Source organism: Tachysurus fulvidraco, chromosome 4, assembly GCF_022655615.1.
Source record: "Tachysurus fulvidraco isolate hzauxx_2018 chromosome 4, HZAU_PFXX_2.0, whole genome shotgun sequence".
Lineage (NCBI taxonomy): Eukaryota > Metazoa > Chordata > Actinopteri > Siluriformes > Bagridae > Tachysurus > Tachysurus fulvidraco.
Genome location: NC_062521.1, coordinates 25,275,307 through 25,301,273, shown reverse-complemented (window position 1 = coordinate 25,301,273; position 25,967 = coordinate 25,275,307). Strand labels below are relative to the sequence as shown.

Below are 25,967 nucleotides of genomic sequence, written 5' to 3'. Positions count from 1 at the left end.
TCCATTACACTGTAGTCGGATTGTAACCACCCCTGAGGCCTTCCTGCAAACGAACTCTCTTCTCCGACTCTCCAAGCGAGCACAGATCGAACTCCTGTACCGTATGTGTAGCGTACTGTGCACAGCCGTTAGCTCACTCGGCATGCTCCAAAGTTTCCGAGACCCTTTCTCACAAACTCCATGTTGTCTTTTCTCTCCTGGCAGGGAACAAGAGATCCTCTGTTCCTGACTGGTGTGAGCTTGTCACCCGACTGGCCCGTCTATGAGGACAGCCTCATCAAACTCAGCGTCTATGATGTGAAGGACAAGCACCACCAGATGGTAAGAAGCACCACAGCCTTTATTTTTTCTCTTTTTGTGCTCATGCTGAGCCAGATCCTCTTCAGTGAATCCTCACAGAGGAAATGAAAAGAGTTATTCAATTGCATTAATGGACTTTTTCTTTCTTTTTTCAAATATGACAAGCATGTTCCATTCCTTAAATACCCTTCACAGAGATTTAAATGAATGTGTTTCATGGCTCCGGGCTCAAAAAATGCTGTGAGTTCAAAGGATATATATATATATATGATATGAGCCTGTTCTGAATCTTTTTTTATGAGCAGTGAGAGAATGTTCCGTACTTCACGAGTAACCCACAATAAAGCAGGCCGCATGACCCCTTACTTGTGGCTTGATTAATGAAACTTTACAGAATGAGTTTTTTTTTTTTTGCCTTCTTCCCCTAACTGCTGTTTAAAGTGAAGTGACATATGGCTAAGTACGGTGACCCATACTCAGTATTCGTTCTCTGCATTTGACCCATCCAGAGTGCGCACACACACCGTGAACACACACCCAGTGCAGTGGGCAGCCATTTATGCTGCGGCGCCCGGGGAGCAGTTGGGGGGATTCGGTGCCTTGCTCAAGGGCACCTCAGTCGTGGCCGGCCCGAGACTCGAACCCACAACCTTAGGATTATGAGTCAGACTCTCTAACCATTAGGCCACGACTTGCCCCCCAAATGTTCTAGCTCTTGTTTACAAAGAAAGTTGGTTTTAGTAAAAAAAAAAAACAACAATCACTATTTTGCAGGGTCACCGCTCGATTTCGTGACTTTTCCAAACTCCACTTCCAGTCTCTGCCATTTTTATCTTAATCCCATACGATCCATTTTCCCCCTTATATCCGATCCCTTTTTTTTTCCTGTAGTATCGGCGGGTCTCTAATATCGGCACCATCTCCAATATAATCGTACTGGATGTGCAGGTCGAAAGTCTTTATGATTGCTGCAACAAAATATATGGGCTAGTGTATGCAAGGGGTAAAAGATGCTCTATTAAATTCATCATGTGCTAAGAGGATCAGGATTGTCACGGCGAATCTGCATGCTCTTGATGGAATGGTTTACATGCTTGTTTGCTTGTTCGTTTTAATTAACCTCTGGTACTATTGGAACGAAGCCGCATTATGCAGTGGGTCTGTGTCCGACGTACCGGCGTTCTAATTAAATAGCTGCTCTTAAGGCCGTCCTTCTAAACAAACACATAGCTGTCTTCATCTTAGTGATGCCACACATAAGGTTCATTAGGTTTTATTTATGACTCTCGGGGAAGACCTCTGTTCTATCGCAGACTATATCTGCTTTTCCTAATTGGATCTTTAATTACAGCTCAACATATCACTACACGGTGGCTTTTAAATAGCTTTATGGCTGTTAAGTTCAGTCCAGGAGATATCAGAGATGCGAGCCGTAATTAGATGGACGGTGTTAATAGATGCTGTTCTGCACCATTCAGGCCCAATGGTCCAATGTGCACGAGCACCAAGCTCGGCTTGATATCCGACTAGCTCGGCTTGATATCCGCTAATACAAGAGCAATGCCGCAACCTTCCCTCCTGCTCTCTGAAAAAAAGTGTAACCTTGTTTGGCCTCTGCGGTGCATGTCTAATGAACGCCAGTTCGTTATCAATGTCTCATTTCAGACACTGACCGTGCAGACAGGCTTTCCGATCCGTATGCCATGTACGACGGTACTGACAAAAGAAAGGACGAGTTTATTAACACTTTATTATGATACCGTCACCACTTAGAGTAGCTTTCATTAAGTACAGTCTGTCTAGTTTCTTTATAAAGTCTGTGAATAATTATATTATATTCTTGCCTCACTCTCATACTAAACAAGGAAATCTGGGTAAATGCATTATTGTAGGCACAACCTCGGTTTTTAAGGTTCAATTATACTTCGGTTATTCTTCACTAATCCTGAGAAGACGTACCCCTGGTGGTCCAGGTCCAGGGACCAACGCTCTTATTACCACGGCTTAGGTTCGAGTCCCGAGGAGTTAACTCTCTGTACCGGTTCCATTACCAGACAAAAACGGAAGGGTTGCACCCGGAAGGATATCTGGCATTTAAAATAAACAAACAAAAAAAAGATATATAAAAATCCTGATCCAAATATGTGATAGCTTTGGCAACCCTGAACCGAGAGCAGCCAAATACGACCACCCCCTTTGGAAGATTCGTTCGTCTTAAGGTATGACCCATGTGACAAGTGCTTGCATCTTTTTTTTTTTCTCTACTGGAGTGTGAGCACAAATCAGGCTGTAAATAATCAGACCATCTGCCTCCATTTTCTGCTCTTTTTATGCAGACAGGTGGGAATTTTATCCGGTTGTGCCCAGACATTGGGAAAAACATACAATGGATCTCAAAGGAACACAAGTCCAGGGCTGGAGCTGGAGCAGGTGCAACCAGTTTCTCCTTGATTTTATTATTATGTTTGTTTGCAACACACTTTAGTGCACAGTTAACAGTTCTAGCTAAGGGGTTTGTTGACAGCTGATAAGTTAAGAAAGACTTCTTTGAGACAGATCTTTCTTGGCATCATGTTTTTTAGCGTGCTGCATTTGACTTGGTGTCAAAAATTAAAACAGGCTGGAGGAAGAGAAGAGAACCTGAAGTCTAGACAAATGATGTCTGTTTACCTTTCTTTGTTTAAAATATCATTAGACTCGTTGCTTTTGTGTGTGCAGTACATGTTCAGAACCCTGACCGGACTTCGCTTTCATTATATTTTAAAATGAATCGGCTCGACATGGGAGCGTTCTCGCCTCACAGCTCCACTGTGCCTGCTCCGATCCTAAGCTCCGGTTAATCTGCATGCCGAGATTCACGTCTTTGTGGGGCTTCCTCGTGGGTCTTTAATTATTCCCAAAAATGGTCAAGTCTAATTCTAGAGCATGTAAATCAGTGTGTGTGATGGTCTGGTATGGACTCGTGTTCTTGTCCAGGGTGTGTTCCAACCTTCTTCCCAGTGTTCCCAGGACAGTCTCCCATTATCCCTCTATTTAACAGAATGAATAGATTCCTGAAGATAAATGAAAGAAAATCTAACCTGCAGTGAAAACTCCATGTAGATCGCTATTGTCACACTAACTGGTAGAAGAAAATCCCAACCTCTTGGGACGCCTGCATGCAAGATACTTGCTAGAGGTCCGTATGGAGCCATGCGATGTTTTATTCCCTGTGTGCTCCGGCAGATATGATGAGTTTACTGAATGCTTTGTTTCAGAGCCTTTAAGTGCCATCATCTGGGATGTGTTCGCTTCATCCTGCTTTCTGGATCAGAAGGCTATGCGAGAAGGCAAGACGGTGTGTGTTGTGAGAGTGTATCATCTTCATCGTTTTATCCAAACCTGAACCCCCACAGGTTCACATCGCTTTTTAGGATGATGACTATATTAATAGCACAGCAACTGACCTGAGAACAGTCACCATGCCAAACTTTATACCCTGAATTTGTCTGAAAGAAGGGAGGGTTTTTTTTTTATTATAAATATATAACTTTTCCATATCGTGTGTCGACATCCCGAACAGAGCCTTCGCGCTTCATGTTTCATTTGAGCACCATTTCCTTCGTGCCTGCAGCTCCGGCACTAAGCATAGCGGGCTCTCATGAATAAGTGAGCCTGCAGAGTCCGCATGAATAAGTGAGCAGGAAGAACAAGGGAGAATACGAAGGAGGCTGAAGGCAGTGTTCGAGAAGATTGTGACAGGGGGCTGATTGTAAAGAGAGCGCTTCTCTATGCCTCGGGATGTGCTGCTGGGGGAAAGAGGAGGGGGGGGGGGAGGGGTTCGACCATTCTGGTCAGCAGTTCTCCAGGGTGGAGAAACGGTGCATCATGGGAATCGGTCTTACAGACTTCCTGTTTTCGCTGACCTTTTGAGGTGTACTCAAGGGATATCACCTCATCTCAGTGGGGGGATCGACACACAATGAGGCGACACCATAAACTTCTGTATAGGTGTGTGTGTGTGTGTGTGTGTGTGTGTGTGTGTGTGTGTGTGTGTGTGTGTGTGTGTGTGTGTGTGTGTATTCCTGTTCATAAAACCACCGAAAAGCCTTTTTGTTTTGTTTTCCTCAAGGTTCAATTAGGAAATTAGCTCCTGGCTCGGTGCAAAGGCATAAAACACTTAACAGGGCTATATATTACTTGAAATTAGATTGGGAAATGCAAAAGAGATGAGGAAAGGAAGAAAGAAAAAGAGAGAATTAAAAAGAAAGGAAGAGAGGCATGTGGTGAATGCTGATAAGATTTCTCATCCTTTTAGTGTTCATTTACCTCCCATAGGGAGCCGTTAAAACGTCAAGACTATTATCGGCCGTGCAACTTGTTGTCAGTAGAAAGCAATTATCCACTGTCCGCCGCTTTAATGAATGTGTCACGGCTGCCCGTGGAACGGTATCATGGGTAATCATACAGTAATTTCTCTTGTCTCGGAGTGTGACTGAGCTGTTTTAGAACTGTGTGCTCCTGGCCTCACGCTGAGCTTATTTCTGACGCACCGACGGCGCAGCGCTCACACGAGCCACAACCGAAGCCAGCTCACAATTGGCCATCGTCTGCAGTAGATAGAGGAAGACGAGTGAGCTCAGATACGCTCTCAAGAGCACCAAAAGTGCTTTTTTTTTACCGCCTTCCATCACAGTCAACATGATTTCTTTGCAGATTTGTCATTTGCACGACTCACTCACTTTTAAATGACAGTTATGTTCAAGGTTACGGTTTGAGGTGCGGTAAAAAAATCCAGCCGTAATGCCTTCGTTTGTTTAAAATACATTGATGTGTCATAAGCTTGTGCTTGAGCGATGCTATCGTTGCCTCTTTGGATCCTTGGCTAGTTTAAGCTATAAATGCTATTTAAATTGTTAACATTAGCGATGTAGCGGATCCTGGAATTCGAATGTGGCGTGCGGCATCGATTCGCCTCGAGTCGGAGGTTTTTGCTTAGGATACGATTATAATCTGGTGAGTAGCATCATACTTTGTGAATGTGTGGCATTTCTGACATTTTTCTATGTGCATTAATTTTTTTTTTCTTTTCTTTTCTTCATAATTTCCGATAAAGATTCTGATTCTACGTGCGTTAGAGTTTGTTCTCCAGACATCTTTAATAAACGAGAGTCCATTCATGTCAAAAATGTGAGATCGTCATTGTTGTGTTGTTCTACATGATGTGACACTCAGGATACTGACTTCACTGAGGATACTGACTCCACTCAGGGTACTGTCTCTACTAAGGGGTACTGACTTCGCTTAGGGGTACTGTCTCCACTCAGGATACTGACTCAACTCAGGATGCTGTTTTGAGTCAGGATACTGACTCTACTAAGGGGTACTGACTTCGCTTAGGGGTACTGTCTCCACTCAGGATACTGACTCAACTCAGGATGCTGTTTTGAGTCAGGATACTGACTCTACTAAGGGGTACTGACTTCGCTTAGGGGTACTGTCTCCACTCAGGATACTTACTCAACTCAGGATGCTGTTTTGAGTCAGGATACCGACTCTACTAAGGGGTACTGACTTCGCTTAGGGGTACTGTCTCCACTCAGGATACTGACTCAACTCAGGATGCTGTTTTCAGTCAGGATACTGACTCTACTAAGGGGTACTGACTTCGCTTAGGGGTACTGTCTCCACTCAGGATACTGACTCAACTCAGGATGCTGTTTTGAGTCAGGATACCGACTCTACTAAGGGGTACTGACTTCGCTTAGGGGTACTGTCTCCACTCAGGATACTGACTCAACTCAGGATGCTGTTTTCAGTCAGGATACTGACTCTACTAAGGGGTACTGACTTCGCTTAGGGGTACTGTCTCCACTCAGGATACTGACTTCACTGAGGATGCTGTTTTGAGTCAGGATACTGACTCTACTAAGGGGTACTGACTTCGCTTAGGGGTACTGTCTCCACTCAGGATACTGACTCAACTCAGGATGCTGTTTTGAGTCAGGATACTGACTCTACTAAGGGGTACTGACTTCGCTTAGGGGTACTGTCTCCACTCAGGATACTGACTCAACTCAGGATGCTGTTTTGAGTCAGGATACTGACTCTACTAAGGGGTACTGACTTCGCTTAGGGGTACTGTCTCCACTCAGGATACTTACTCAACTCAGGATGCTGTTTTGAGTCAGGATACCGACTCTACTAAGGGGTACTGACTTCGCTTAGGGGTACTGTCTCCACTCAGGATACTGACTCAACTCAGGATGCTGTTTTCAGTCAGGATACTGACTCTACTAAGGGGTACTGACTTCGCTTAGGGGTACTGTCTCCACTCAGGATACTGACTCAACTCAGGATGCTGTTTTGAGTCAGGATACCGACTCTACTAAGGGGTACTGACTTCGCTTAGGGGTACTGTCTCCACTCAGGATACTGACTCAACTCAGGATGCTGTTTTCAGTCAGGATACTGACTCTACTAAGGGGTACTGACTTCGCTTAGGGGTACTGTCTCCACTCAGGATACTGACTCAACTCAGGATGCTGTTTTCAGTCAGGATACTGACTCTACTAAGGGGTACTGACTTCGCTTAGGGGTACTGTCTCCACTCAGGATACTGACTCAACTCAGGATGCTGTTTTGAGTCAGGATACTGACTCTACTAAGGGGTACTGACTTCGCTTAGGGGTACTGTCTCCACTCAGGATACTGACTCAACTCAGGATGCTGTTTTCAGTCAGGATACTGACTCTACTAAGGGGTACTGACTTCGCTTAGGGGTACTGTCTCCACTCAGGATACTGACTCAACTCAGGATGCTGTTTTGAGTCAGGATACTGACTCTACTAAGGGGTACTGACTTCGCTTAGGGGTACTGTCTCCACTCAGGATACTGACTCAACTCAGGATGCTGTTTTGAGTCAGGATACCGACTCTACTAAGGGGTACTGACTTCGCTTAGGGGTACTGTCTCCACTCAGGATACTGACTCAACTCAGGATGCTGTTTTGAGTCAGGATACCGACTCTACTAAGGGGTACTGACTTCGCTTAGGGGTACTGTCTCCACTCAGGATACTGACTCAACTCAGGATGCTGTTTTCAGTCAGGATACTGACTCTACTAAGGGGTACTGACTTCGCTTAGGGGTACTGTCTCCACTCAGGATACTGACTCAACTCAGGATGCTGTTTTGAGTCAGGATACTGACTCTACTAAGGGGTACTGACTTCGCTTAGGGGTACTGTCTCCACTCAGGATACTGACTCAACTCAGGATGCTGTTTTGAGTCAGGATACTGACTCTACTAAGGGGTACTGACTTCGCTTAGGGGTACTGTCTCCACTCAGGATACTGACTCAACTCAGGATGCTGTTTTGAGTCAGGATACTGACTCTACTAAAGGGTACTGACTTCGCTTAGGGGTACTGTCTCCACTCAGGATACTGACTCAACTCAGGATGCTGTTTTGAGTCAGGATACTGACTCTACTAAGGGGTACTGACTTCGCTTAGGGGTACTGTCTCCACTCAGGATACTTACTCAACTCAGGATGCTGTTTTGAGTCAGGATACCGACTCTACTAAGGGGTACTGACTTCGCTTAGGGGTACTGTCTCCACTCAGGATACTGACTCAACTCAGGATGCTGTTTTGAGTCAGGATACTGACTCTACTAAGGGGTACTGACTTCGCTTAGGGGTACTGTCTCCACTCAGGATACTGACTCAACTCAGGATGCTGTTTTGAGTCAGGATACTGACTCTACTAAGGGGTACTGACTTCGCTTAGGGGTACTGTCTCCACTCAGGATACTGACTCAACTCAGGATGCTGTTTTCAGTCAGAATACTGACTCTACTAAGGGGTACTGACTTCGCTTAGGGGTACTGTCTCCACTCAGGATACTGACTCAACTCAGGATGCTGTTTTGAGTCAGGATACTGACTCTACTAAGGGGTACTGACTTCGCTTAGGGGTACTGTCTCCACTCAGGATACTGACTCAACTCAGGATGCTGTTTTCAGTCAGGATACTGACTCTACTAAGGGGTACTGACTTCGCTTAGGGGTACTGTCTCCACTGAGGATACTGACTCCACTCAGGATGCTGTTTTCAGTCAGGATACTGACTCTACTAAGGGGTACTGACTTCGCTTAGGGGTACTGTCTCCACTCAGGATACTGACTCAACTCAGGATGCTGTTTTGAGTCAGGATACTGACTCTACTAAGGGGTACTGACTTCGCTTAGGGGTACTGTCTCCACTCAGGATACTGACTCAACTCAGGATACTGTTTTCAGTCAGGATACTGACTCTATTAAGGGGTACTGACTTCGCTTAGGGGTACTGTCTCCACTGAGGATACTGACTCCACTCAGAGTACTGACCCCACTGATGATACAGACATCACTGAGGATAATGACTCCACTGAGGATACTGACTCCACTCAGGGTACTGACCCCACTAAGGGATACTGACTCAACTCAGGATACTGTCTCCACTCAGGATACTGTCTCCACTCAGGATACTGACTCAACTCAGGATACTGTCTCCACTCAGGATACTGTCTCCACTCAGGATACTGACTCAACTCAGGATACTGTCTCCACTCAGGATACTGTCTCCACTCAGGATACTGTCTCCACTCAGGATACTGACTCCACTCAGGATACTGACTCAACTCAGGATACTGTCTCTACTCATGATACTGACTCCACTAAGGGATAATGACTCCGCTAAGGGGTATTGTCTCCACTGAGTATACTGACTCCACTGAGTATACTGACTCCACTGAGGATACTGACTCCACTCAGGATACTGACTCAACTGAGGATACAGGGTGACAAATGCAGGGTATAAAGTCCACTAAGTCCACTCAGGAGACTGACTCCACTCAGGAGACTGACTCCACTCAGGATACTGACTCCACTCATATGCTGTCTCCACTCAGGAGACTGACTGTACTAAGGGGTACTGACTCAACTAAGGAGACTGACTCTTCTAAGGATATTGACTCCACGCAGGATGCTGTCTCCACTCAAGATGCTGTCTCCACTCAGGATGTGGTCTCCACTCAGGAGACTGACTCCACTAAGGGGTATTGACTCCACTAAGGGGTACTGACTCCACTCAGTATATTGACTGATCAAAAGGTCACAAGTTTAAATCCCACCACTGCTGGGCCTCTGAGGTTCTGTTGTAGCCTGTGTTTTGTCTAATTCCCAGCTGTCAGGTTTCCCAGGTGACCCTGATCCCACTGTAGCCTCAGATCCCTGTTCTTGGCGGACCGGTATGCAATCTTATGTGGCTTTCTGCTTCTGTGGATACGATTAAGATAATTTGCTCTTTACCACACTTGCAACTGGTGGTTATTTGATGCACCGTAGCCTTTCTCAGCTTTCAGCTTGATTGAAAGTCTGGTCATATCTCATCTCGTATTCTCGATATGATTTGCTGATCACATAATTGCATTACAGGTGTGACAAACCAAAACCGGCCATGAAATGACATGTATTTATGGCAGGAAGAGACATTCATGTGCAAATTAGGTAGTGCACTGATGTTTAAAATATGTAGACTATATAGATCTGTTCACACACACACACACACACACACACACACACACACACACACACACACACACACACACACACACACACACACAGCACCAGCAATCCCTAGCTTGTAGTCTGATATGAGTTGAAACGGAGCAGTGGGAGAAGAGATCAAGGATGAGCGAGATAGAGCAGAGACCGAGATGGAGAAAGTGAGAGAATAGAGGTCAGGAGATGTGGGAGATCAAACAAAAGCTCATGCATATATATTAACAAACCTAGACGGCGTGCATGATAGATAGTGAAATAGAATGTGAGACAGAGAGAGAGAGAGAGAGAGAGAGAGAGAGAGAGAGAGAGAGAGAGCCTCACAGCAGTAGTCCGTAGTCGGTGGCCTTCTTTATTGCATAACGCTGATTGCTGTTGCCCTAATGCTCTCTCTCCGATAAGCAGATTAAATCTGATCTTGTACAAACGATATGGCGAACCCCCCGCCGAGATCATACAGCACTCCCTCTGCCTAGCGATTGTACACTTCTTTGTCTGACAGGAGTCTTTCTGATAATCAGGATACGACTTTTTCTACACTCTGTTTTTTTTTTTTTTTTTTTTTTGCTCTAGATGTGGGAGGCTCGGGTTCAGATCCCATGTGGTTTGTGTGCTGTAATTGGTGGTGGTAGACTTTCAGAAGAGAAGTTTTTATTGTGGAGGTAAAAAAAAACAAACAAAAAAAAACGCCAACACAACCCATCCCTTCATGTGAGGTGATGACATACCATAAGTCCACAATACATATTATATTTTTTTCTATATAAATAATCAGTGTGTCGGTCTTTCATAGTGCTATATTCACTTTAATTTGTATAGAGCTTTTAACAATGGACTTTGTCACAAAACAGCTTCACAGGAAGATTAATAATCAGAATAAAGTGTTGTGAATCGCTACAGACAGGATATATATATATATATATATTTGTCCTTTTTATACTACAGTATTACAGGCTTTCAGATATTGAATAATAAGTCTAATTCAGTTTTATAATCGGGCCATGAGTTGAATGTCACCTATGTTAATAGCAGCCTGCACACGCAACCATTTAATCCCACCATTCATTTGTAGAAGTTGGTCCATATTCAGACTGAACGCAACGCTCCGTATTATTCCTGCACACCTCGTGACCCCGTGCCTTTATTTTCCAGTGAGTCTGTCAGACTGTTAGTCATACTCCAGCTTTTTAGAACTGTTCCTGTTCTCTGTTTCCGTCTCTGAAGGCCTGACCTTGATGGCCTTTCTTCCTCCTGAGACATGATTACATACCTGTGCATCAAATGCTCTCCAGCCCTATAGCCCTGTGTGCTGAATGAGCAGCTCCCTGAACCGGCATCCACTGTCTGCATTATAGAAATGATATTCAAATGATGAGAAATAAGTCAGAATTTTTTATACATGTGGTTGACAATGTAATTATCGTCTCATCCAAAAGTCAAACACTGAAAGTTTATGAAAAGAAGGAATGAATGCATTTATTCATTCGTGTTCATTCATTCATTCATTCATTCATTCATTCATTCATTCATTCATTCATTCATTCATTCATTCATTCATCCATGCATCCATTCTTGTATGTTCATTCATTCATTCATTCATTCATTCATTCATTCATTCATTCATTTTTGTTATTTATTCACTCATTCATTTGTGTGTGTTCATTCATTCATGCATGTGTTCATTCCTTTGTTCGCCAGTTTGTTCATTTGTTCGTTCGTTCATTCTTTCATTCATCCATTCATCCATTCTTGCATACACATTCATTCGTTCATTCATTCATTTGTATGTTCATTCATTTACTCATTCGTTCTTGTGTGTTCATTCATTCGTTCATTCATGTATTTGTACATTAATTCATTCATTCATTCATTCATTTACTTAGTCATTTTTAAACTCTTTCCCTGGTCAGGGCCAGAGCGGATCTGGAGCCGGGTCAGGAATACTCTATGCACTGGTCACACACACACACACACACACACACACACACACACACACACACACACACACACACACACACACACACACACACACACACAATCTACCTCCAGGCTATTTTCCCTTCTGGGAAGGGAAATGAAGAACTAGTAAGACACACACACACACACACACACACACACACACACACACACACACACACACACACACACACACACACACACACACACACACACACACAGAGCATGCACAATTCCACACAGACTGTAACCTGAGCTCAACATATTCTTTTTCAGAATATACACAGAAAACAGCTTGTGATTTTTTTTGCTTGTCATTAATAAGTAACACGTTGTTAATTCATCTTTTATTTCCCTTTGATTGTGTGGCACATTTACAACGCCACAGAAAAACAAGCGTGTTGCCACAAACCTGTGATTTGAGCCCAAACTACTGTCAGAGCCGCTGATAAAGAAATTCAGGTCAACTTTATTCGTATAACACTTTTAACAATGGACTTCTAACTTCATGGGATCGTACAAATGCTACATTTTATTGTATTTTATAGAAATGAAAATAAGAATAAAAAAGGGGAAATTTAAATCTCATATCAGATTCAACTGCATCGTGGAAGCAGAACTGATAAAAGTTGAATGTTAATCTATAAATGATGAAATAATATGTTAAAAAAAAAAGACGTTTCTAGTAACAAGTTCAGACCTTTAGACTTTATTGTAAAGAAATCTGATTGGCAGCTTATGGCATTTTTTTTTTTAACTTCATTAAAGAGATTGCGTCTTCCTTTGTCCCCGTCTTTGTGCTCCGTTCAAGGTCTTGTCCCTATTCTTTCTCTATCTCTCGTTCCCTTGCTCTCTCCATCTATTACTCAGTGCTAAAATGTCTGGTACTGTATTTGAATTGCGATTTCGGCTACAAGCTGCGGGCTCTAGATCCCGGCGGAGGTTAGCGTGGGGTTCGACGCTACCTTCGCAGGCCGAGCTCCATCAGCAGAGTGCACATTCAGAGATAAGCACTGAATGGCAAACAGCTTCAATCAGAGACACTCAATGGAAGCAATTACAGCAGAGTCGGCTGGCTGGGCACAGCCCGGCTCTCCGTCTGATAACACCTCCCTGTCCCATGGCCTGAAAAGCCCTCCCTCTCCCTTTACTGATGCCACATTGTTTAGTTGCTGTCACATTCCTCAGCTTTTCTTCTTTTAGGTGAAGGGTGGGGTAGAGATGAGTGGGGTGGAGGAAAGATACTTGACAAGTGATGTGCACAGATTGGCAGGTGCCAAGTTTTTTATTTTTTATTTTATTTTAAATAAGTAGCTTTTTTTATACAAAGGTATTCTTCCTGATTTCTAAAGGGATCTGTGTGTGTGTATGAGGATCTCTCTCTGTGTGTGTGTGTGTGTGTGTGTGTCTGTGTGTCTGTGTAACTGTGTACGTGTTCGCGTCTGTGTATGTATCTGTGTATGTTTGTGAGTGTGTTTGTTTCTGTCTGTGTGTGTCTGTGTGTGTGTCTGTGTGTGTTTGTGTGTATCTATTTGTGTCTGTGTGTGTTTGTGTCTGTGAGTGTGTGTGTGTGTCTGTGTGTGTTTGTGTCTGTGAGCGTGTGTGTGTATCTGTGAGTGTGTGTGTGTCTATGTGTTTGTTTGTGTCTGTAAGAGTGTGTGTGTATCTGTGTGTGTCTATATGTGTGTGTTTGTGTCTATAAGAGTGTATGTGTGTGTGTGTGTGTGTGTATCTGTGTGTGTTTGTGTGTATCTATTTGTGTCTGTGTGTGTTTGTTTCTGTGAGTGTGTGTGTGTCTATGTGTTTGTTTGTGTCTGTAAGAGTGTGTGTGTATCTGTGTGTTTGTGTCTATGTATCTGTGTGTGTCTATTTGTGCGTGTTTGTGTCTGTAAGAGTGTCTGTGTGTGTGTGTATCTGTGTGTGTTTGTGTATGTGTGTGCATCTGTGTATGTTTGTGTGTGTGCCTGTGTGTCTGTATCTATGTGTGTGTTTGTGTCTGTAAGAGTGTGTGTGTGTGTTTGTCTGTGAGTGTGTGTTTGTGTGTGTGTCTGTGTGTCTGTGTATGTGTTTGTGTATGTGTGTATTTGTGTGTGTCTGTGTGTGCTTATGTCTGTGAGTGTTTGTGTGTGTCTATGTGTGTGTTTGTGTATCTGTGTATCTGTGTGTGTTTGTGTATGTGTGCGTCTGTGTGTGTTTGTGTATATGTGCATCTGTGTGTGTTTGTGTATGTGTTTGTGTATGTGTGCGTCTGTGTGTGTTTGTGTATATGTGCATCTGTGTGTGTTTGTGTATGTGTTTGTGTATGTGTGCGTCTGTGTGTGTTTGTGTATATGTGCATCTGTGTGTGTTTGTGTATGTGTGCATCTGTGTGTGTGTGTCTGTGTGTTTGTGTATGTGTGTATCTGTGTGTCTGTGTGTGTTTGTGTGTATGTGTGCATCTGTGTGTGTGTCTGTGTGTTTGTGTATGTGTGCGTCTGTGTGTGTTTGTGTATATGTGCATCTGTGTGTGTTTGTGTGTGTTTGTGTATATGTGCATCTGTATGTGTGTGTGTCTGTGTGTTTGTGTATGTGTGTATCTGTGTGTGTTTGTGTGTGTATGTGTGCATCTGTGTGTGTGTCTGTGTGTTTATGTATGTGTGTATCTGCGTGTGTTTGTGTCTGTAAGAGTGTGTGTGTTTGTTTGTGAGTGTTTGTGTGTGTATGTGTGTATCTGTGTGTGTGTGTGTGTGTGTGTGTGTGTGTGTTTGTGTATGTGTGCATCTGTGTGTGTGTTTGTGTATGTGTGTATCTGTGTGTGTGTCTGTGTGTGTTTGTGTATGTGTGTATCTGTGTGTGTGTCTGTGTGTGTGTGTTTGTGTATGTGTGTATCTGTGTGTGTTTGTGTATGTGTGTGTGTTTGTGTGTGTGTGTGTGTGTTTGTGTATGTGTGTATCTGTGTGTGTGTGTCTGTGTGTGTTTGTGTATGTGTGTATCTGTGTGTGTGTCTGTGTGTGTGTGTTTGTGTATGCGTGTATCTGTGTGTGTTTGTGTGTGTTTGTGTATGTGTGTGTGTGTGTGTGTGTTTGTGTATGTGTGTATCTGTGTGTGTGTTTGTGTGTGTGTTTGTGTATGTGTGTATCTGTGTGTGTGTGTTTGTGTGTGTGTATCTGTGTGTGTGTATGTGTGTATCTGTGTGTGTGTGTGTGTGTTTGTGTATGTGTGTATCTGTGTTTTTGTCTGTGTGTGTGTGTGTGTGTTTGTTTGTGTGTATATGTGTGTGTGTCTGTGTGTGTGTTTGTGTATGTGTGTATCTGTGTGTGTGTCTGTGTGTGTTTGTGTATGTGTGTATCTGTGTGTGTCTATGTGTTTGTTTATGTGTGTATCTGTGTGTGTCTGTGTGTGTGTTTGTGTGTGTGTTTGTGTATGTGTGTATCTGTGTGTGTGTCTGTGTGTTTGTGTATGTGTGTATCTGTGTGTGTGTCTGTGTGTTTGTGTATGTGTGTATCTGTGTGTGTGTCTGTGTGTTTGTTTGTGTGTATCTGTGTGTGTATCTGTGTGTGTGTTTGTGTATGTGTGTATCTGTGTGTGTGTCTGTGTGTTTGTTTATGTGTGTGTCTGTGTGTGTGTTTGTGTATGTGTGTATCTGTGTGTATCTGTGTGTGTTTGTGTATGTGTGCATCTGTGTGTGTGTTTGTGTGTGTGTTTGTGTATGTGTTTGTGTATCTGTGTGTGTGTTTGTGTATGTGTGTATCCGTGTGTGTGTTTGTGTGTGTGTTTGTGTATCTGTGTGTGTGTTTGTGTATGTGTGTTTGTGTGTGTGTGTTTGTGTATGTGTGTATGTGTGTATGTGTGTGTGTCCCGTATAGAGACAGATTGAATCAGTCCTTCTCTGCCTTTGAGGCATTTCCACATTTCTCCAGTGCTTTCTGTTCCTCCTCTACACCTATATATCAGGTCATGTCTGTAAGACGGTCATTAGGACTGACAGATAACATGGTTAATGTCACTGCTGCCCACTGCACTATTTTCCCATCAGCAGTATAGTAGAAAAACCTCAGCCTTTCCCTCCATTCCTGCATTTTATACCAGGGACACTTATAGCTTTCTCGTTCAGCCTTCTTCATCACACACTGATTGGCTCAGGATTAGCATCTTTAAAAAAATGTATATAGGAAAAAATAATAAATAAATAAATAAATAAATAAACAAACAAACAAATAAATAAATAAATAAATAAAGCTTATAAGAGTTACGATCTGAATCAGCATACAATTTAACCTTCAAATCTTAGGCCACGCCCACTGCCCCAGGTTTGATACACACACACACACACTGAGAAGTATTTCTGCCTCTGTGAATTTATTTCTCTCTCTCTCTCTCTCTCTCTCTCTCTCTCTCTCTCTCTCTCTCTCGCTCTCTCTCTCTCATCCATTTCTGCAGATAGCAGTGTCTCATACAATATCTAAGATTTATCTACAACTAGAAGAAATTCTCAGTAATATATTGAACAACTCAGCAGGGTTTAAGTCAAATCTACGATGATTTAAACAATACACAAAGCTCCCAAGCATTTCTCTCTCTTATTCACAAGCTTCTGGCTCAATCGCTAAACTAATGAAGCACATATAAGATGCTACACACGTCCCGAGGGATTGATGATATTTATACCACGTCCCCCAGCAGCAACATCGACGGTCGTTTTAGCCGTAAATCGAATTACAGGTTTATTTTTAATGCTCTCGCTCTAATAAGTTCTTGTTTTTGTAGAAAAAACTAACACAAGGGCTCGAATGATGACATTCCATGTCTTAAAATGATGTGTGTAACATCACGGACTGTAACATCACTGACTGTTACATCACTGACTGTCACATCACTGACTGTAACATCACTGACTGTAACATCACTGACTGTCACATCACTGACTGTAACATCACTGACTGTAACATCACTGACTGTCACATCACTGACTGTAACATCACTGACTGTAACATCACTGACTGTAACATCACTGACTGTCACATCACTGACTGTAACATCACTGACTGTAACATCACTGACTGTAACATCACTGACTGTAACGTCACTGACTATAACGTCATTGACTGTAACATCACTGACTGTCACATCACTGACTGTCACATCACTGACTGTCACATCACTGACTGTAACATCACTGACTATAACGTCATTGACTGTAACATCACTGACTGTCACGTCACTGACTGTCACATCACTGACTATAACGTCATTGACTGTAACATCACTGACTGTCACATCACTGACTGTCACATCACTGACTGTCACATCACTGACTGTTACATCACTGACTGTTACATCACTGACTGTAACACAAGACCCCTTACTATAGGACCCCTTACTACAATCAGGGCAAGTTTATTCACAGTAAATATTATCAGTTTACTTTATATCCATCTCTCATCTTTCTGTCTTTGTTTTATGTTTACCTTTCTTGCTTTCTTTCTTGTCTTTCTTTCTTTCTTGTTTCACTTTCTTTCTTTCTTTCTTTCTTGTTTCACTTTCTTTCTTTCTTTCTTTCTTTCTTTCTTTCTTTCTTTCTTTCTTTCTTTCTTTCTTTCTTTCTTTCTTGTTTCACTTTCTTTCTTTCTTTCTTGTTTCACTTTCTTTCTTTCTTTCTTTCTTTCTTTCTTTCTTTCTTTCTTTCTTTCTTTCTTTCTTTCTTTCTTTCTTTCTTTCACGTTGTGTTCAATTCTTTCACTCTCCTGACATCTCACACTAAGGATAATTTTAATCCAGTCCATTCGCCTTCTCGTGTCGTGTCTCAGACTCCAGAACGTTCAGGTGTGTGTGTAAGAACCTTCTGGATTTTCTACAGTAGTGAATGTGTTTGAACATACAGTAAGGGGAGAGCTTTCGATTGGAGACGCAGCTCATGACAACAATTCTCTCTCTCTCTCTCTCTCTCTCTCTCTCTCTCTCTCTCTCTCTCTCTCTCTCTCTCTCTTTCTTTTTTGTCATCTTTCCAAAAAATCTGTTTAAACATGAGAAATATTTGAATGGAATCAGCTCCATAAGCATTCCTGTATTCTGGCAGTCAGAGCCATACAGTATGCCGTTCCTCTCTTCCAGCTCTCCTAGGTGTGAGCCAGTGATTTCTGTTTGCGATTATCAAATCTTCGAAGCTTTCCGATTCCTCTTCCTTTCCTGTTCAGCTTTATCTGATGTCCTAGCTTGTCCTAATAACAGTTCGGTGGTAGGAGCGAGCAGAGAAAGAGCAACTCGGGTTCTCTGTGAATGGCTGCGTTTCTTTTTTGTTTTTTTTTTGTTTTAATCGCGTCCGTATTCTCGTCTCGTGCTCAGTGAGACATTCGAAGGTCTCCCGAAACGCATTCTTGTAGTACAGTGAAAACCCCTCTCGTTAAAGTAGTCTCCTTTGAAGCCATTCAGGTGAAAAGTGGTGAATTAGTTTGTTAACAGGGTGGCTGTAAGGACGGTCCATGCTTTTTTTTTCCCCATGGTGTAGAATATTAAAAGCTATTTGGAACCCTGCTGTATGATTTTATAGTGCCAACATATCAGCATGTGGCAGGCCTCCAGAGAGAGAATTAGCTTGGTCGGCTGCAAGTTGTTAGACAAATGTGGCGCTCCAATAAAATAAAGCTGGCGCTCAATTTTACACCCAGACATGGGCGGGTGGCTGCAGAGGGCACCGAACAAAACGCAGTTTAATCGACTGCTTTACTTTTTTTTTTTTTTTTTTTTAAATGCAAAGCCTGTCTGAAGTGTTAAAAGTACCGAGGTTTATGAGGGAAAGAGTCAGGGTGGAGTGGTCTCTCTGCCCTGGGGAACAGACATAATGTAATATATGTGTAGCATGACGTGGATACGAAGCATAAGGTTAAAGCCTTTTTATGCCTTATAGCTTTTTATCCTTCCTTTTGTAATCTGTGTATATTCATGCGATGTATTCTCAATCTTTCTTTCTTTCTTCCTTCCTTCTTATTTCTATAAACGTAAATGTATTCTTGCCGCTTGAAATTGTCCAAGGCTATATGCTGTACTTCAGGGCAGAATTCTCCAGCTGCTCAATCTTCCTCGCACGAGGCGGCGTATTAACGCAAACGTACATATTTATCTAGCGTATCGCCAAACGGTCGGCTATTAGGCTGGATAGTTGGCTGTGAAATAAATAAATGGAGTGCTTGAGGAGGCCTTCGTTCTTCAGAGAACAAAACAGCAATGCCAATTAAACACAGCCGTGTAAATCTAAACACTCGGTCTAATTAAAAAAAAAAAAAAACAACACAAAAAAAGTGCTGACTTGTTCACAAAGCGACCACAAGGAGATGCAATTTAGCCCTGAGGCAAATGCGAGCAAGTTCATGCACAAACACACACACACACACACACACACACACACACACACACACACACACACACACACACACACACACACACACACATCATATATAGACTGGTACTCAGAAGAGACACAAGCAAGTTTCAACTTGGTACTCAGCGGTTGCCAAGTGCTGAGTAATCACTTTCGTTAATACACACCAGTACACACACTAGTCATGTTAATGTACATTGCTCATTTCACACACACACATGCACACGCACGCACACACACACACACACACACACACACACACACACACACACACACACACACACACACACACACACACACACTTTTTTCTTATACGAAATTCTCTAAAAATGGGATTCACCCAGCTCAATCTGCTAATGGAGGTTACATTTGGGAGTGGAATTACGTGGCTCCGTCTGCACTCCTTTTTCATATCGTTGATTGTTACGCTATCACCGGCTCAGACGGATTAGCGGCTAAACGTATTAGCAGATCACAGGTGAATCGGAACGCTTGACTGATTCCGATCTCCTTCAGTGAACGCTTCCTGTAGTGGGAGCTGTGAAGGTGAAAGTGGGTGGGTTCTGGTGTATCTTAACCCTGTCCTGTGGTCAGATTGGCATCATTCTCGTCTGGAAGGTCAAGGCCCTGGGCTGATACATCATCGATTAATCGTTTTAGGTGATCGTTTTTTTATAGATTCAGTTGGCAAAGATGGACTGTTTCTGCTGAAACTGTTTGTTTTTGTTTTTAAACAGTAATTGCTCTGTAAATTGTCGGTACAATCTGGCAACCCTGAGGCTGACATTTTGGACAGGAATTTACTCTTGACTTGGCTTGGCATGTCTCTAGCCACTGAAAAGTTTCACTATTATTATGATAGCAGAGGAACACAATCGTAATGGTTACGAGTCTGGAAAATGGCAAGGGGAAACTTTTATTTATTTTAAACTCAGATTGAATGCATCATGCAGCATCATGGTTTTACCCTGCAGGCTAACAGCCCTGCACCTCCACCTCAAGGCCTCGCTTTGCCTCAGTCTTTACCTCAACTGCATTCTAATTTCTATATATTCTAATTAGCATTTCATTTGTATTGTTTTGTGTTATTTACATCTACATTTTCTTTAACATGAGGAATATATATATATAGCTGCTTATTCCTCATTCTTTATTTAATGTTACATACATGTATCATTAAAAGTGTGTAAGCTCGTCTACTGACACTCTTTATTTCTCATAGTTCAGTATATACAGTATATTCCTTTTTATTTCTCCTTGTCTTTTTTACATTGTAATGACAGACATTTTACTTTGTTGTACTCAGTGGAGTGACAGTAAAGAACACATCGGGTTAGCTCTAGAATAATACGTAAATACAGACGAGGAAAGATCTTTCTTTCTCTCTTTCTTTCTTTCGGTCGTGGGCATGTGTGTAGGTCTGTAAGGGAGGGAGGGAGGGAGGAAGTGGGGGGAGGGAGGGAGGGAAGGAGGAGGGGGAGCGAGCGGGAGGGCGGGGGGGAGGGAGGGAGGGCAGGGAGGGAGGGAGGGAGGGACTTGAGGGCGGGAGGGATGGGAGAGGGAAGGAGGGGGGAGGGAGGGCGGGGAGGGCGGTGAGGCAGGGAGGGAGGGAGGGATGGAGGGAGGAGGAGAGGGAGTGAGGGGGAGGAGGGAGGAGGGAAGGAGCGGGATGGGCGGGAGGGAGGGAGGGAGGGGGAAGGGAGGGAGGGAGGGAGGGAGGGGGAGGGAGGGAGGGAGGGAGGTGAGGGAGGGAGGGAGCGGAGGGAGGGAGGAGGGAGGGAAGGGAGGGAGGGAGGGAGGGGGGGAGGGGGAGGAGGGGAGGGGGGGGGAGGGAGGGGGGGGGGAGGGAGGGAGGGAGGGAGGAGAGGGAGGGCGGGAGGGAGGGAGGGAGGGAGGGGTAGGGGGGGGCGGGAGGGAAGGAGGGGGGGGAGGGAGGGGGGGGGGGGCGGGAGGGAGGAGGGCGGGGGGAGGGAGGGATGGGAGGGAGGAGAGGGAGGGAGGGTGGGGGGAGGAGGGAGCGGAGGGAGAGGGAGGAGGGGGGGGAGGGAGGGGGGGGGGGAGGGAGGGAGGGAGGGAGGAGGGAGTGAGGGAGGGGGAGGGAGGGAGGGAGGGAGGGAGGGAGGAGGTAGGGGGGGGAGGGGAGGAGGGGCTTAGGTGAGGGAGCTTGAGTTATTGAGAGCGTTCTCGATGGGCTTGATTTGTGATGGCGTGGGTGATTGTTTTCTTGTCTTTATTCTGTTTCTTTTCTGTTATTTTGTTTTTTCTTTCTTTCTTTCTTTTTTTCTTTCTTTCTTTCTTTCTTTCTTTCTTTCTTTCTTTCTTTCTTTCTTTCTGTCTTTCTTTCTTTCGTTTTGCTTATTGTCAAGAGGACAATAAGCATCATTTGCCTATAAATGCAACTGGAAGCAGATCGTCTCATCATAATGGGACTAGCGATACAGTGGACAATACAGCAACACAGAAAAAGAGGTAAAGCGAGAGACATTTAGAGGAGGCCCACGGGCACAGTGAGGCGAGTGAATGCGATGCTGGTGTTGATGCTGAGAGCAGAGAGAAGGCTGGATGCAATACTGCTGCTTTTATGCATGTAAGCGATACAGTCGAGTATGTAGATGAAAACGAGAATGTGACTCAGACTTACAGTACTGTGCAAAAGTTTTAGGCAGGTGTGAAATAATGCTGTAAACAAAGAATGCTTTCAGAAATATTAATAACGAGTGTTTATTTCTGTCAATTTACAAAATACAAAGTGAGCAAACAAAAGAAAAATCTAAATCAAATCAATATTTGGTGTTACTAACTTTTGCCTTCAAACCAGCATGAAGTGATGGCACGACCCCCACAGAGCCCTGATCTCAACATCATCGAGTGTGTCTGGGATTACATGAAGAGACAGAAGGATGTGAGAAAGCCGACATCCACAGACGATCTGTGGTTAGTTCTGCAAGATGTTTGGAACGACCTACCAGTCGAGTTCCTACAAAAACCGTGTGCAAGTGTACCTAGAAGAATTGCTGCTGTTTTGAAGGCAAACGGTGGTCACACCAAATATCGATTAGATTTAGATTTCTCTTTTGTTCATTCGCTTTTTGAAAGCATTCTTTGTTTACAGCATTTTCTCACACTTGCCTAAAACTTTTGCACACTAATGTACGTACAAGCAAGAGAGCAAAGTCTAGCAGATAATCTGGATAGATTGTCTCAGTGTACCGAAGACAGCACGAAAGATGATGATTAGTGGTCTGAAGGGTCAGATATGTTAGTCAGGTCAGGGAAGATCTGTATAGTGTGACTTATATTAACAAATTTCTTGATGAATTCCCGCCTCCGCCTTGTGTGTAGGCACAGGCTCCCCGTGACCCGAGAAGTTCGGATAAGCGGTAGAAAACGAGTGAATGAATGAATGAATGAATGAATTTCTTGATGAAACTAAAGGTAAAATTATCTTCATCTTCTCTGTAATGTGGGCAAGGAAAGTTTGCAATTGTGATGAGGTATCACAGCAGAAACGTTTCACACTAAAGAAACACATGAACGATATTCGAAGAAGGATTAAAACTGGAAAAGGGAAACTCCTCCCTATGGACACCTTACGTCCGGGATCCCTAAATGTTAATGGGATGAGAAGAAGGTTGATACAGTCATAGAATTTATCAAGTTAAAAAATATCGATGTGACTTTCTTACAAGACATAGTGACATGAATAATGAGGTTGACTGGCCATTGTGGTGAAGGAATGATTGTGTTCTTACACATGGCATGAATCTAAGTTGCAATGCTTTTTTCCCCCCATCTATTAAAGCTAAAATTCTGTACAAAAAAGAAATTGAACTTGGAAGATTGTCGGCAGTTGATGTTGTTATAGTCTTTTCTTTGTTTTTGTGAATATTTACACACCTAATAGGGGTTCTGATATAAGAATAATTATTTTCAACCAATTAAAAGTGTTTCTAGGGCAACAGCAAGACGACGATTTAATCATTTTAGCTGATGACTGGAACCGTACCCTTAACTCTTCACTTGTCAGGAATGGAGACGAACCCTTTTATCCATGTTATCGAGACTTTTAATTTCACAGAGATATGGAGGGAAAATAATTCCCCTAGTAAAACAATATACTTGGGTGAAGGTGAACGATGGGAGAATTTCAGCAGCATGTTTAGACAGATTTTACTTATCAAACAACATAAAAAACAGAGTTTCACATACAGCATTCATTTACTGATCAGTAACTCATCATTGGTGACCGCACATTGACATGGGCAGTGATGCTCTGGGTTGTTGATCGAAGGATCGGGGTTCAAGGCCAGCACAGCCAAGCTGCCACAGCACAGCCCTCAACCCTCCCTGCTCCAGGGGCGCTGTATCATATCTTCCCCTGCACACAGACCCCAACCTTCTCAGTTGGGATATGTGAAGAAAAGAATTCCACCATGCTGTAATGTATATGTGGTGATAATAAAGGCTTCTATGCCCCGTTCTAAGATAAATAGACGTGCTTACTGGCATTTTATCATAAAGTTACTGCTAGAGAATCATTTAAGGAGACTACTTAGACATCAATCTGGACTACTGCAACCTATGAACGCAATTCGTCCTCTGCAAATGATCCAAAATGCAGCTGCACGGCTTGTTTTCAACCTGCATAAGTTCTCGCCTACAAACGACGGTTGAAGACCTACTTATTCATGAAATACTTCAACTAGCACTTGCATCCCTGTATGTGCAAGACTTTGACCATTGTTTTAGACTCATGGTATCTTAAATATGTAACCTAGTGAACCAGAGTTAATGTATCCAATGATAGACTTCCGTGCGTCGCTCTGGATAACGGCGTCTGCCAAATGATATAAATGTAAATGTAAATGTAAGAAACAAAAATATTATTGTGTGGTGGGAAATAATGGCTTTTAGGCACCAGACAGCAAATAGGCTTCTTTATGGAGCGAATGTCAGATGGTCTGGTGTAGTCTGTGCTCTCTTAAAGAGAGCAGGAGGGATGGGGCTAGACCGACATCTTATTCTCATGGATATTTAAAATATGGACCTCTCAGGACTGTCTGACTTTTTATCATTCAGTGTTGAAAGCCTGGAGAATTTTAAGGATCACAAGAAATATCAGGGATTTGCGAGACCGGTGGAGCAAGGAAGAACCCTGTTGCACAACGTGGCTGTGAAATCAGCATCAGTGAGAAATGCTCTAAAGAAAGCAGGGGTTACAAAAATTAGACACCTATTAACACCAGATGGATTGATATCTGATGAAGCACTGGCTTACAACCTTGGGTTTAGATCAGTTCGCCCGATGAGAGACGGTTAAATCAGATTCCAGATTCATTACAGAGAAGATAAAGATACTTTTACCTTTAGTTTCATCAAGAAATTCATTCATTCATTCAATCATTCATTCATTCATTCACTCACTCATTTTCTACCGCTTATCCAAACTTCTCGGGTCACGGGGAGCCTGTGCCTATCTCAGGACTCATAGGGCATCAAGGCAGGATACACCCTGGACGGAGTGCCAACCCATCACAGGGCACACACACTCTCATTCACTCACACAATCACACACAAGGGACAATTTTCCAGAGATGCCAATCAACCTACCATGCATGTCTTTGGACAGGGGAGAAAACCGGAGTACCCGGAGGAAACCCCCGAGGCACCCTGGAGGTGTGAGACGAATGTGCTAACCACTAAGCCACCCACCCCCGCTGACTGAAACAGTGTTTCGTTTATTCTTTCATTTTGGAGACATGTGGCTTTGCTGTCTTTTATTTATGGACCTAAATACAACAAAAATAGGAAGCAGATCCATGTATTGCTTCATTTTCTATTTGGATAGGCAAAAAAAGCAATATGGCTTTCGCGTAGAAGTAAAATTAACAATATTGGGTCAACTGATGCAATGGAAATCTTAAACGCTTAATAAAGTCAAGGATAAAGGTGGAATAAGCATATTAGCATCTGGTTAAAGACCTAGAGACTTTCAATAATATTTGGGGAGTGAACCGGTGTTTATGGCATTTAATGGTTTTTGCAAATTGTTACATAACTTTTTATATCTGTATTTTGTTTGTTTGTTTGTTTATTTTGTGTGTGTCTTGGGTCTGTTTTATTGTTCATCTAAGGCATAAAACATGTCTTGTAAATAAAGGGCTTCAAAAGTTTGTAGAATTGTGAGCGGGTTTGCGAGCAATTTAAAAAATGTTACTGTTTTTTTAATGTTTGTTTGGTTTTCTTTTTTGTTGTTGTTGTTGTTGTTGTTGTTGTTGTGTTCTTAGTTTGTTTAATTCAAGGACATGTGTGTGTGATTGTGTGTCCGTGTGTATGCACGCGTGCGCGAGTGCTTTTTTGGAAAGTTGCGAGCCTGCAATTGGCACTTTTTGTGCTGAAAGCATGGCGAATTCAGAAGATAGCGTTTATGAGTCACTTACAAGCTGGCATGGATTTGTCTGTAACGCTAGTGTAGAGGAGCGTGTTTTGGCGGTCGGCAAGGCAGTGGGGTTCAACAACATACATTCAAGTATGAACAGCGCGATTGTCATGATTTTGAACTCAGTGGAAAAAGTATGCATACTGGTGCAATATAAATTAGCGATAAACGATTCACTCATACCGGTGCGTTCTTTCAGTACTCCAGCAAAAAAAAATCGTACTGTCAAACGATCCTCCCTTCCTAAAAAATGAGACAATTGAAAAAGAGCTCTCTCGCATTGGAAAACTGGTCTCTCCTATTAAGAAAATACAGATGGGAAGCAAAACACCAG

The 25,967-nt window shown here is 43.1% G+C and overlaps 1 protein-coding gene across 4 annotated transcripts in view; it reads left to right on the top strand.

The window, feature by feature from the left end:
• Window positions 1–25,967, top strand: part of inpp4b (inositol polyphosphate-4-phosphatase type II B) — a 294,006-nt gene that overhangs the window by 64,076 nt on the left and 203,963 nt on the right. For all 4 annotated transcript variants that reach the window (XM_027145915.2, XM_027145914.2, XM_047812844.1 and 1 more), the window contains one exon: window positions 205–321. In XM_027145915.2, the coding sequence (XP_027001716.2) occupies window positions 205–321 (117 nt within the window). The remainder of the gene's footprint in view (window positions 1–204; window positions 322–25,967) is intronic.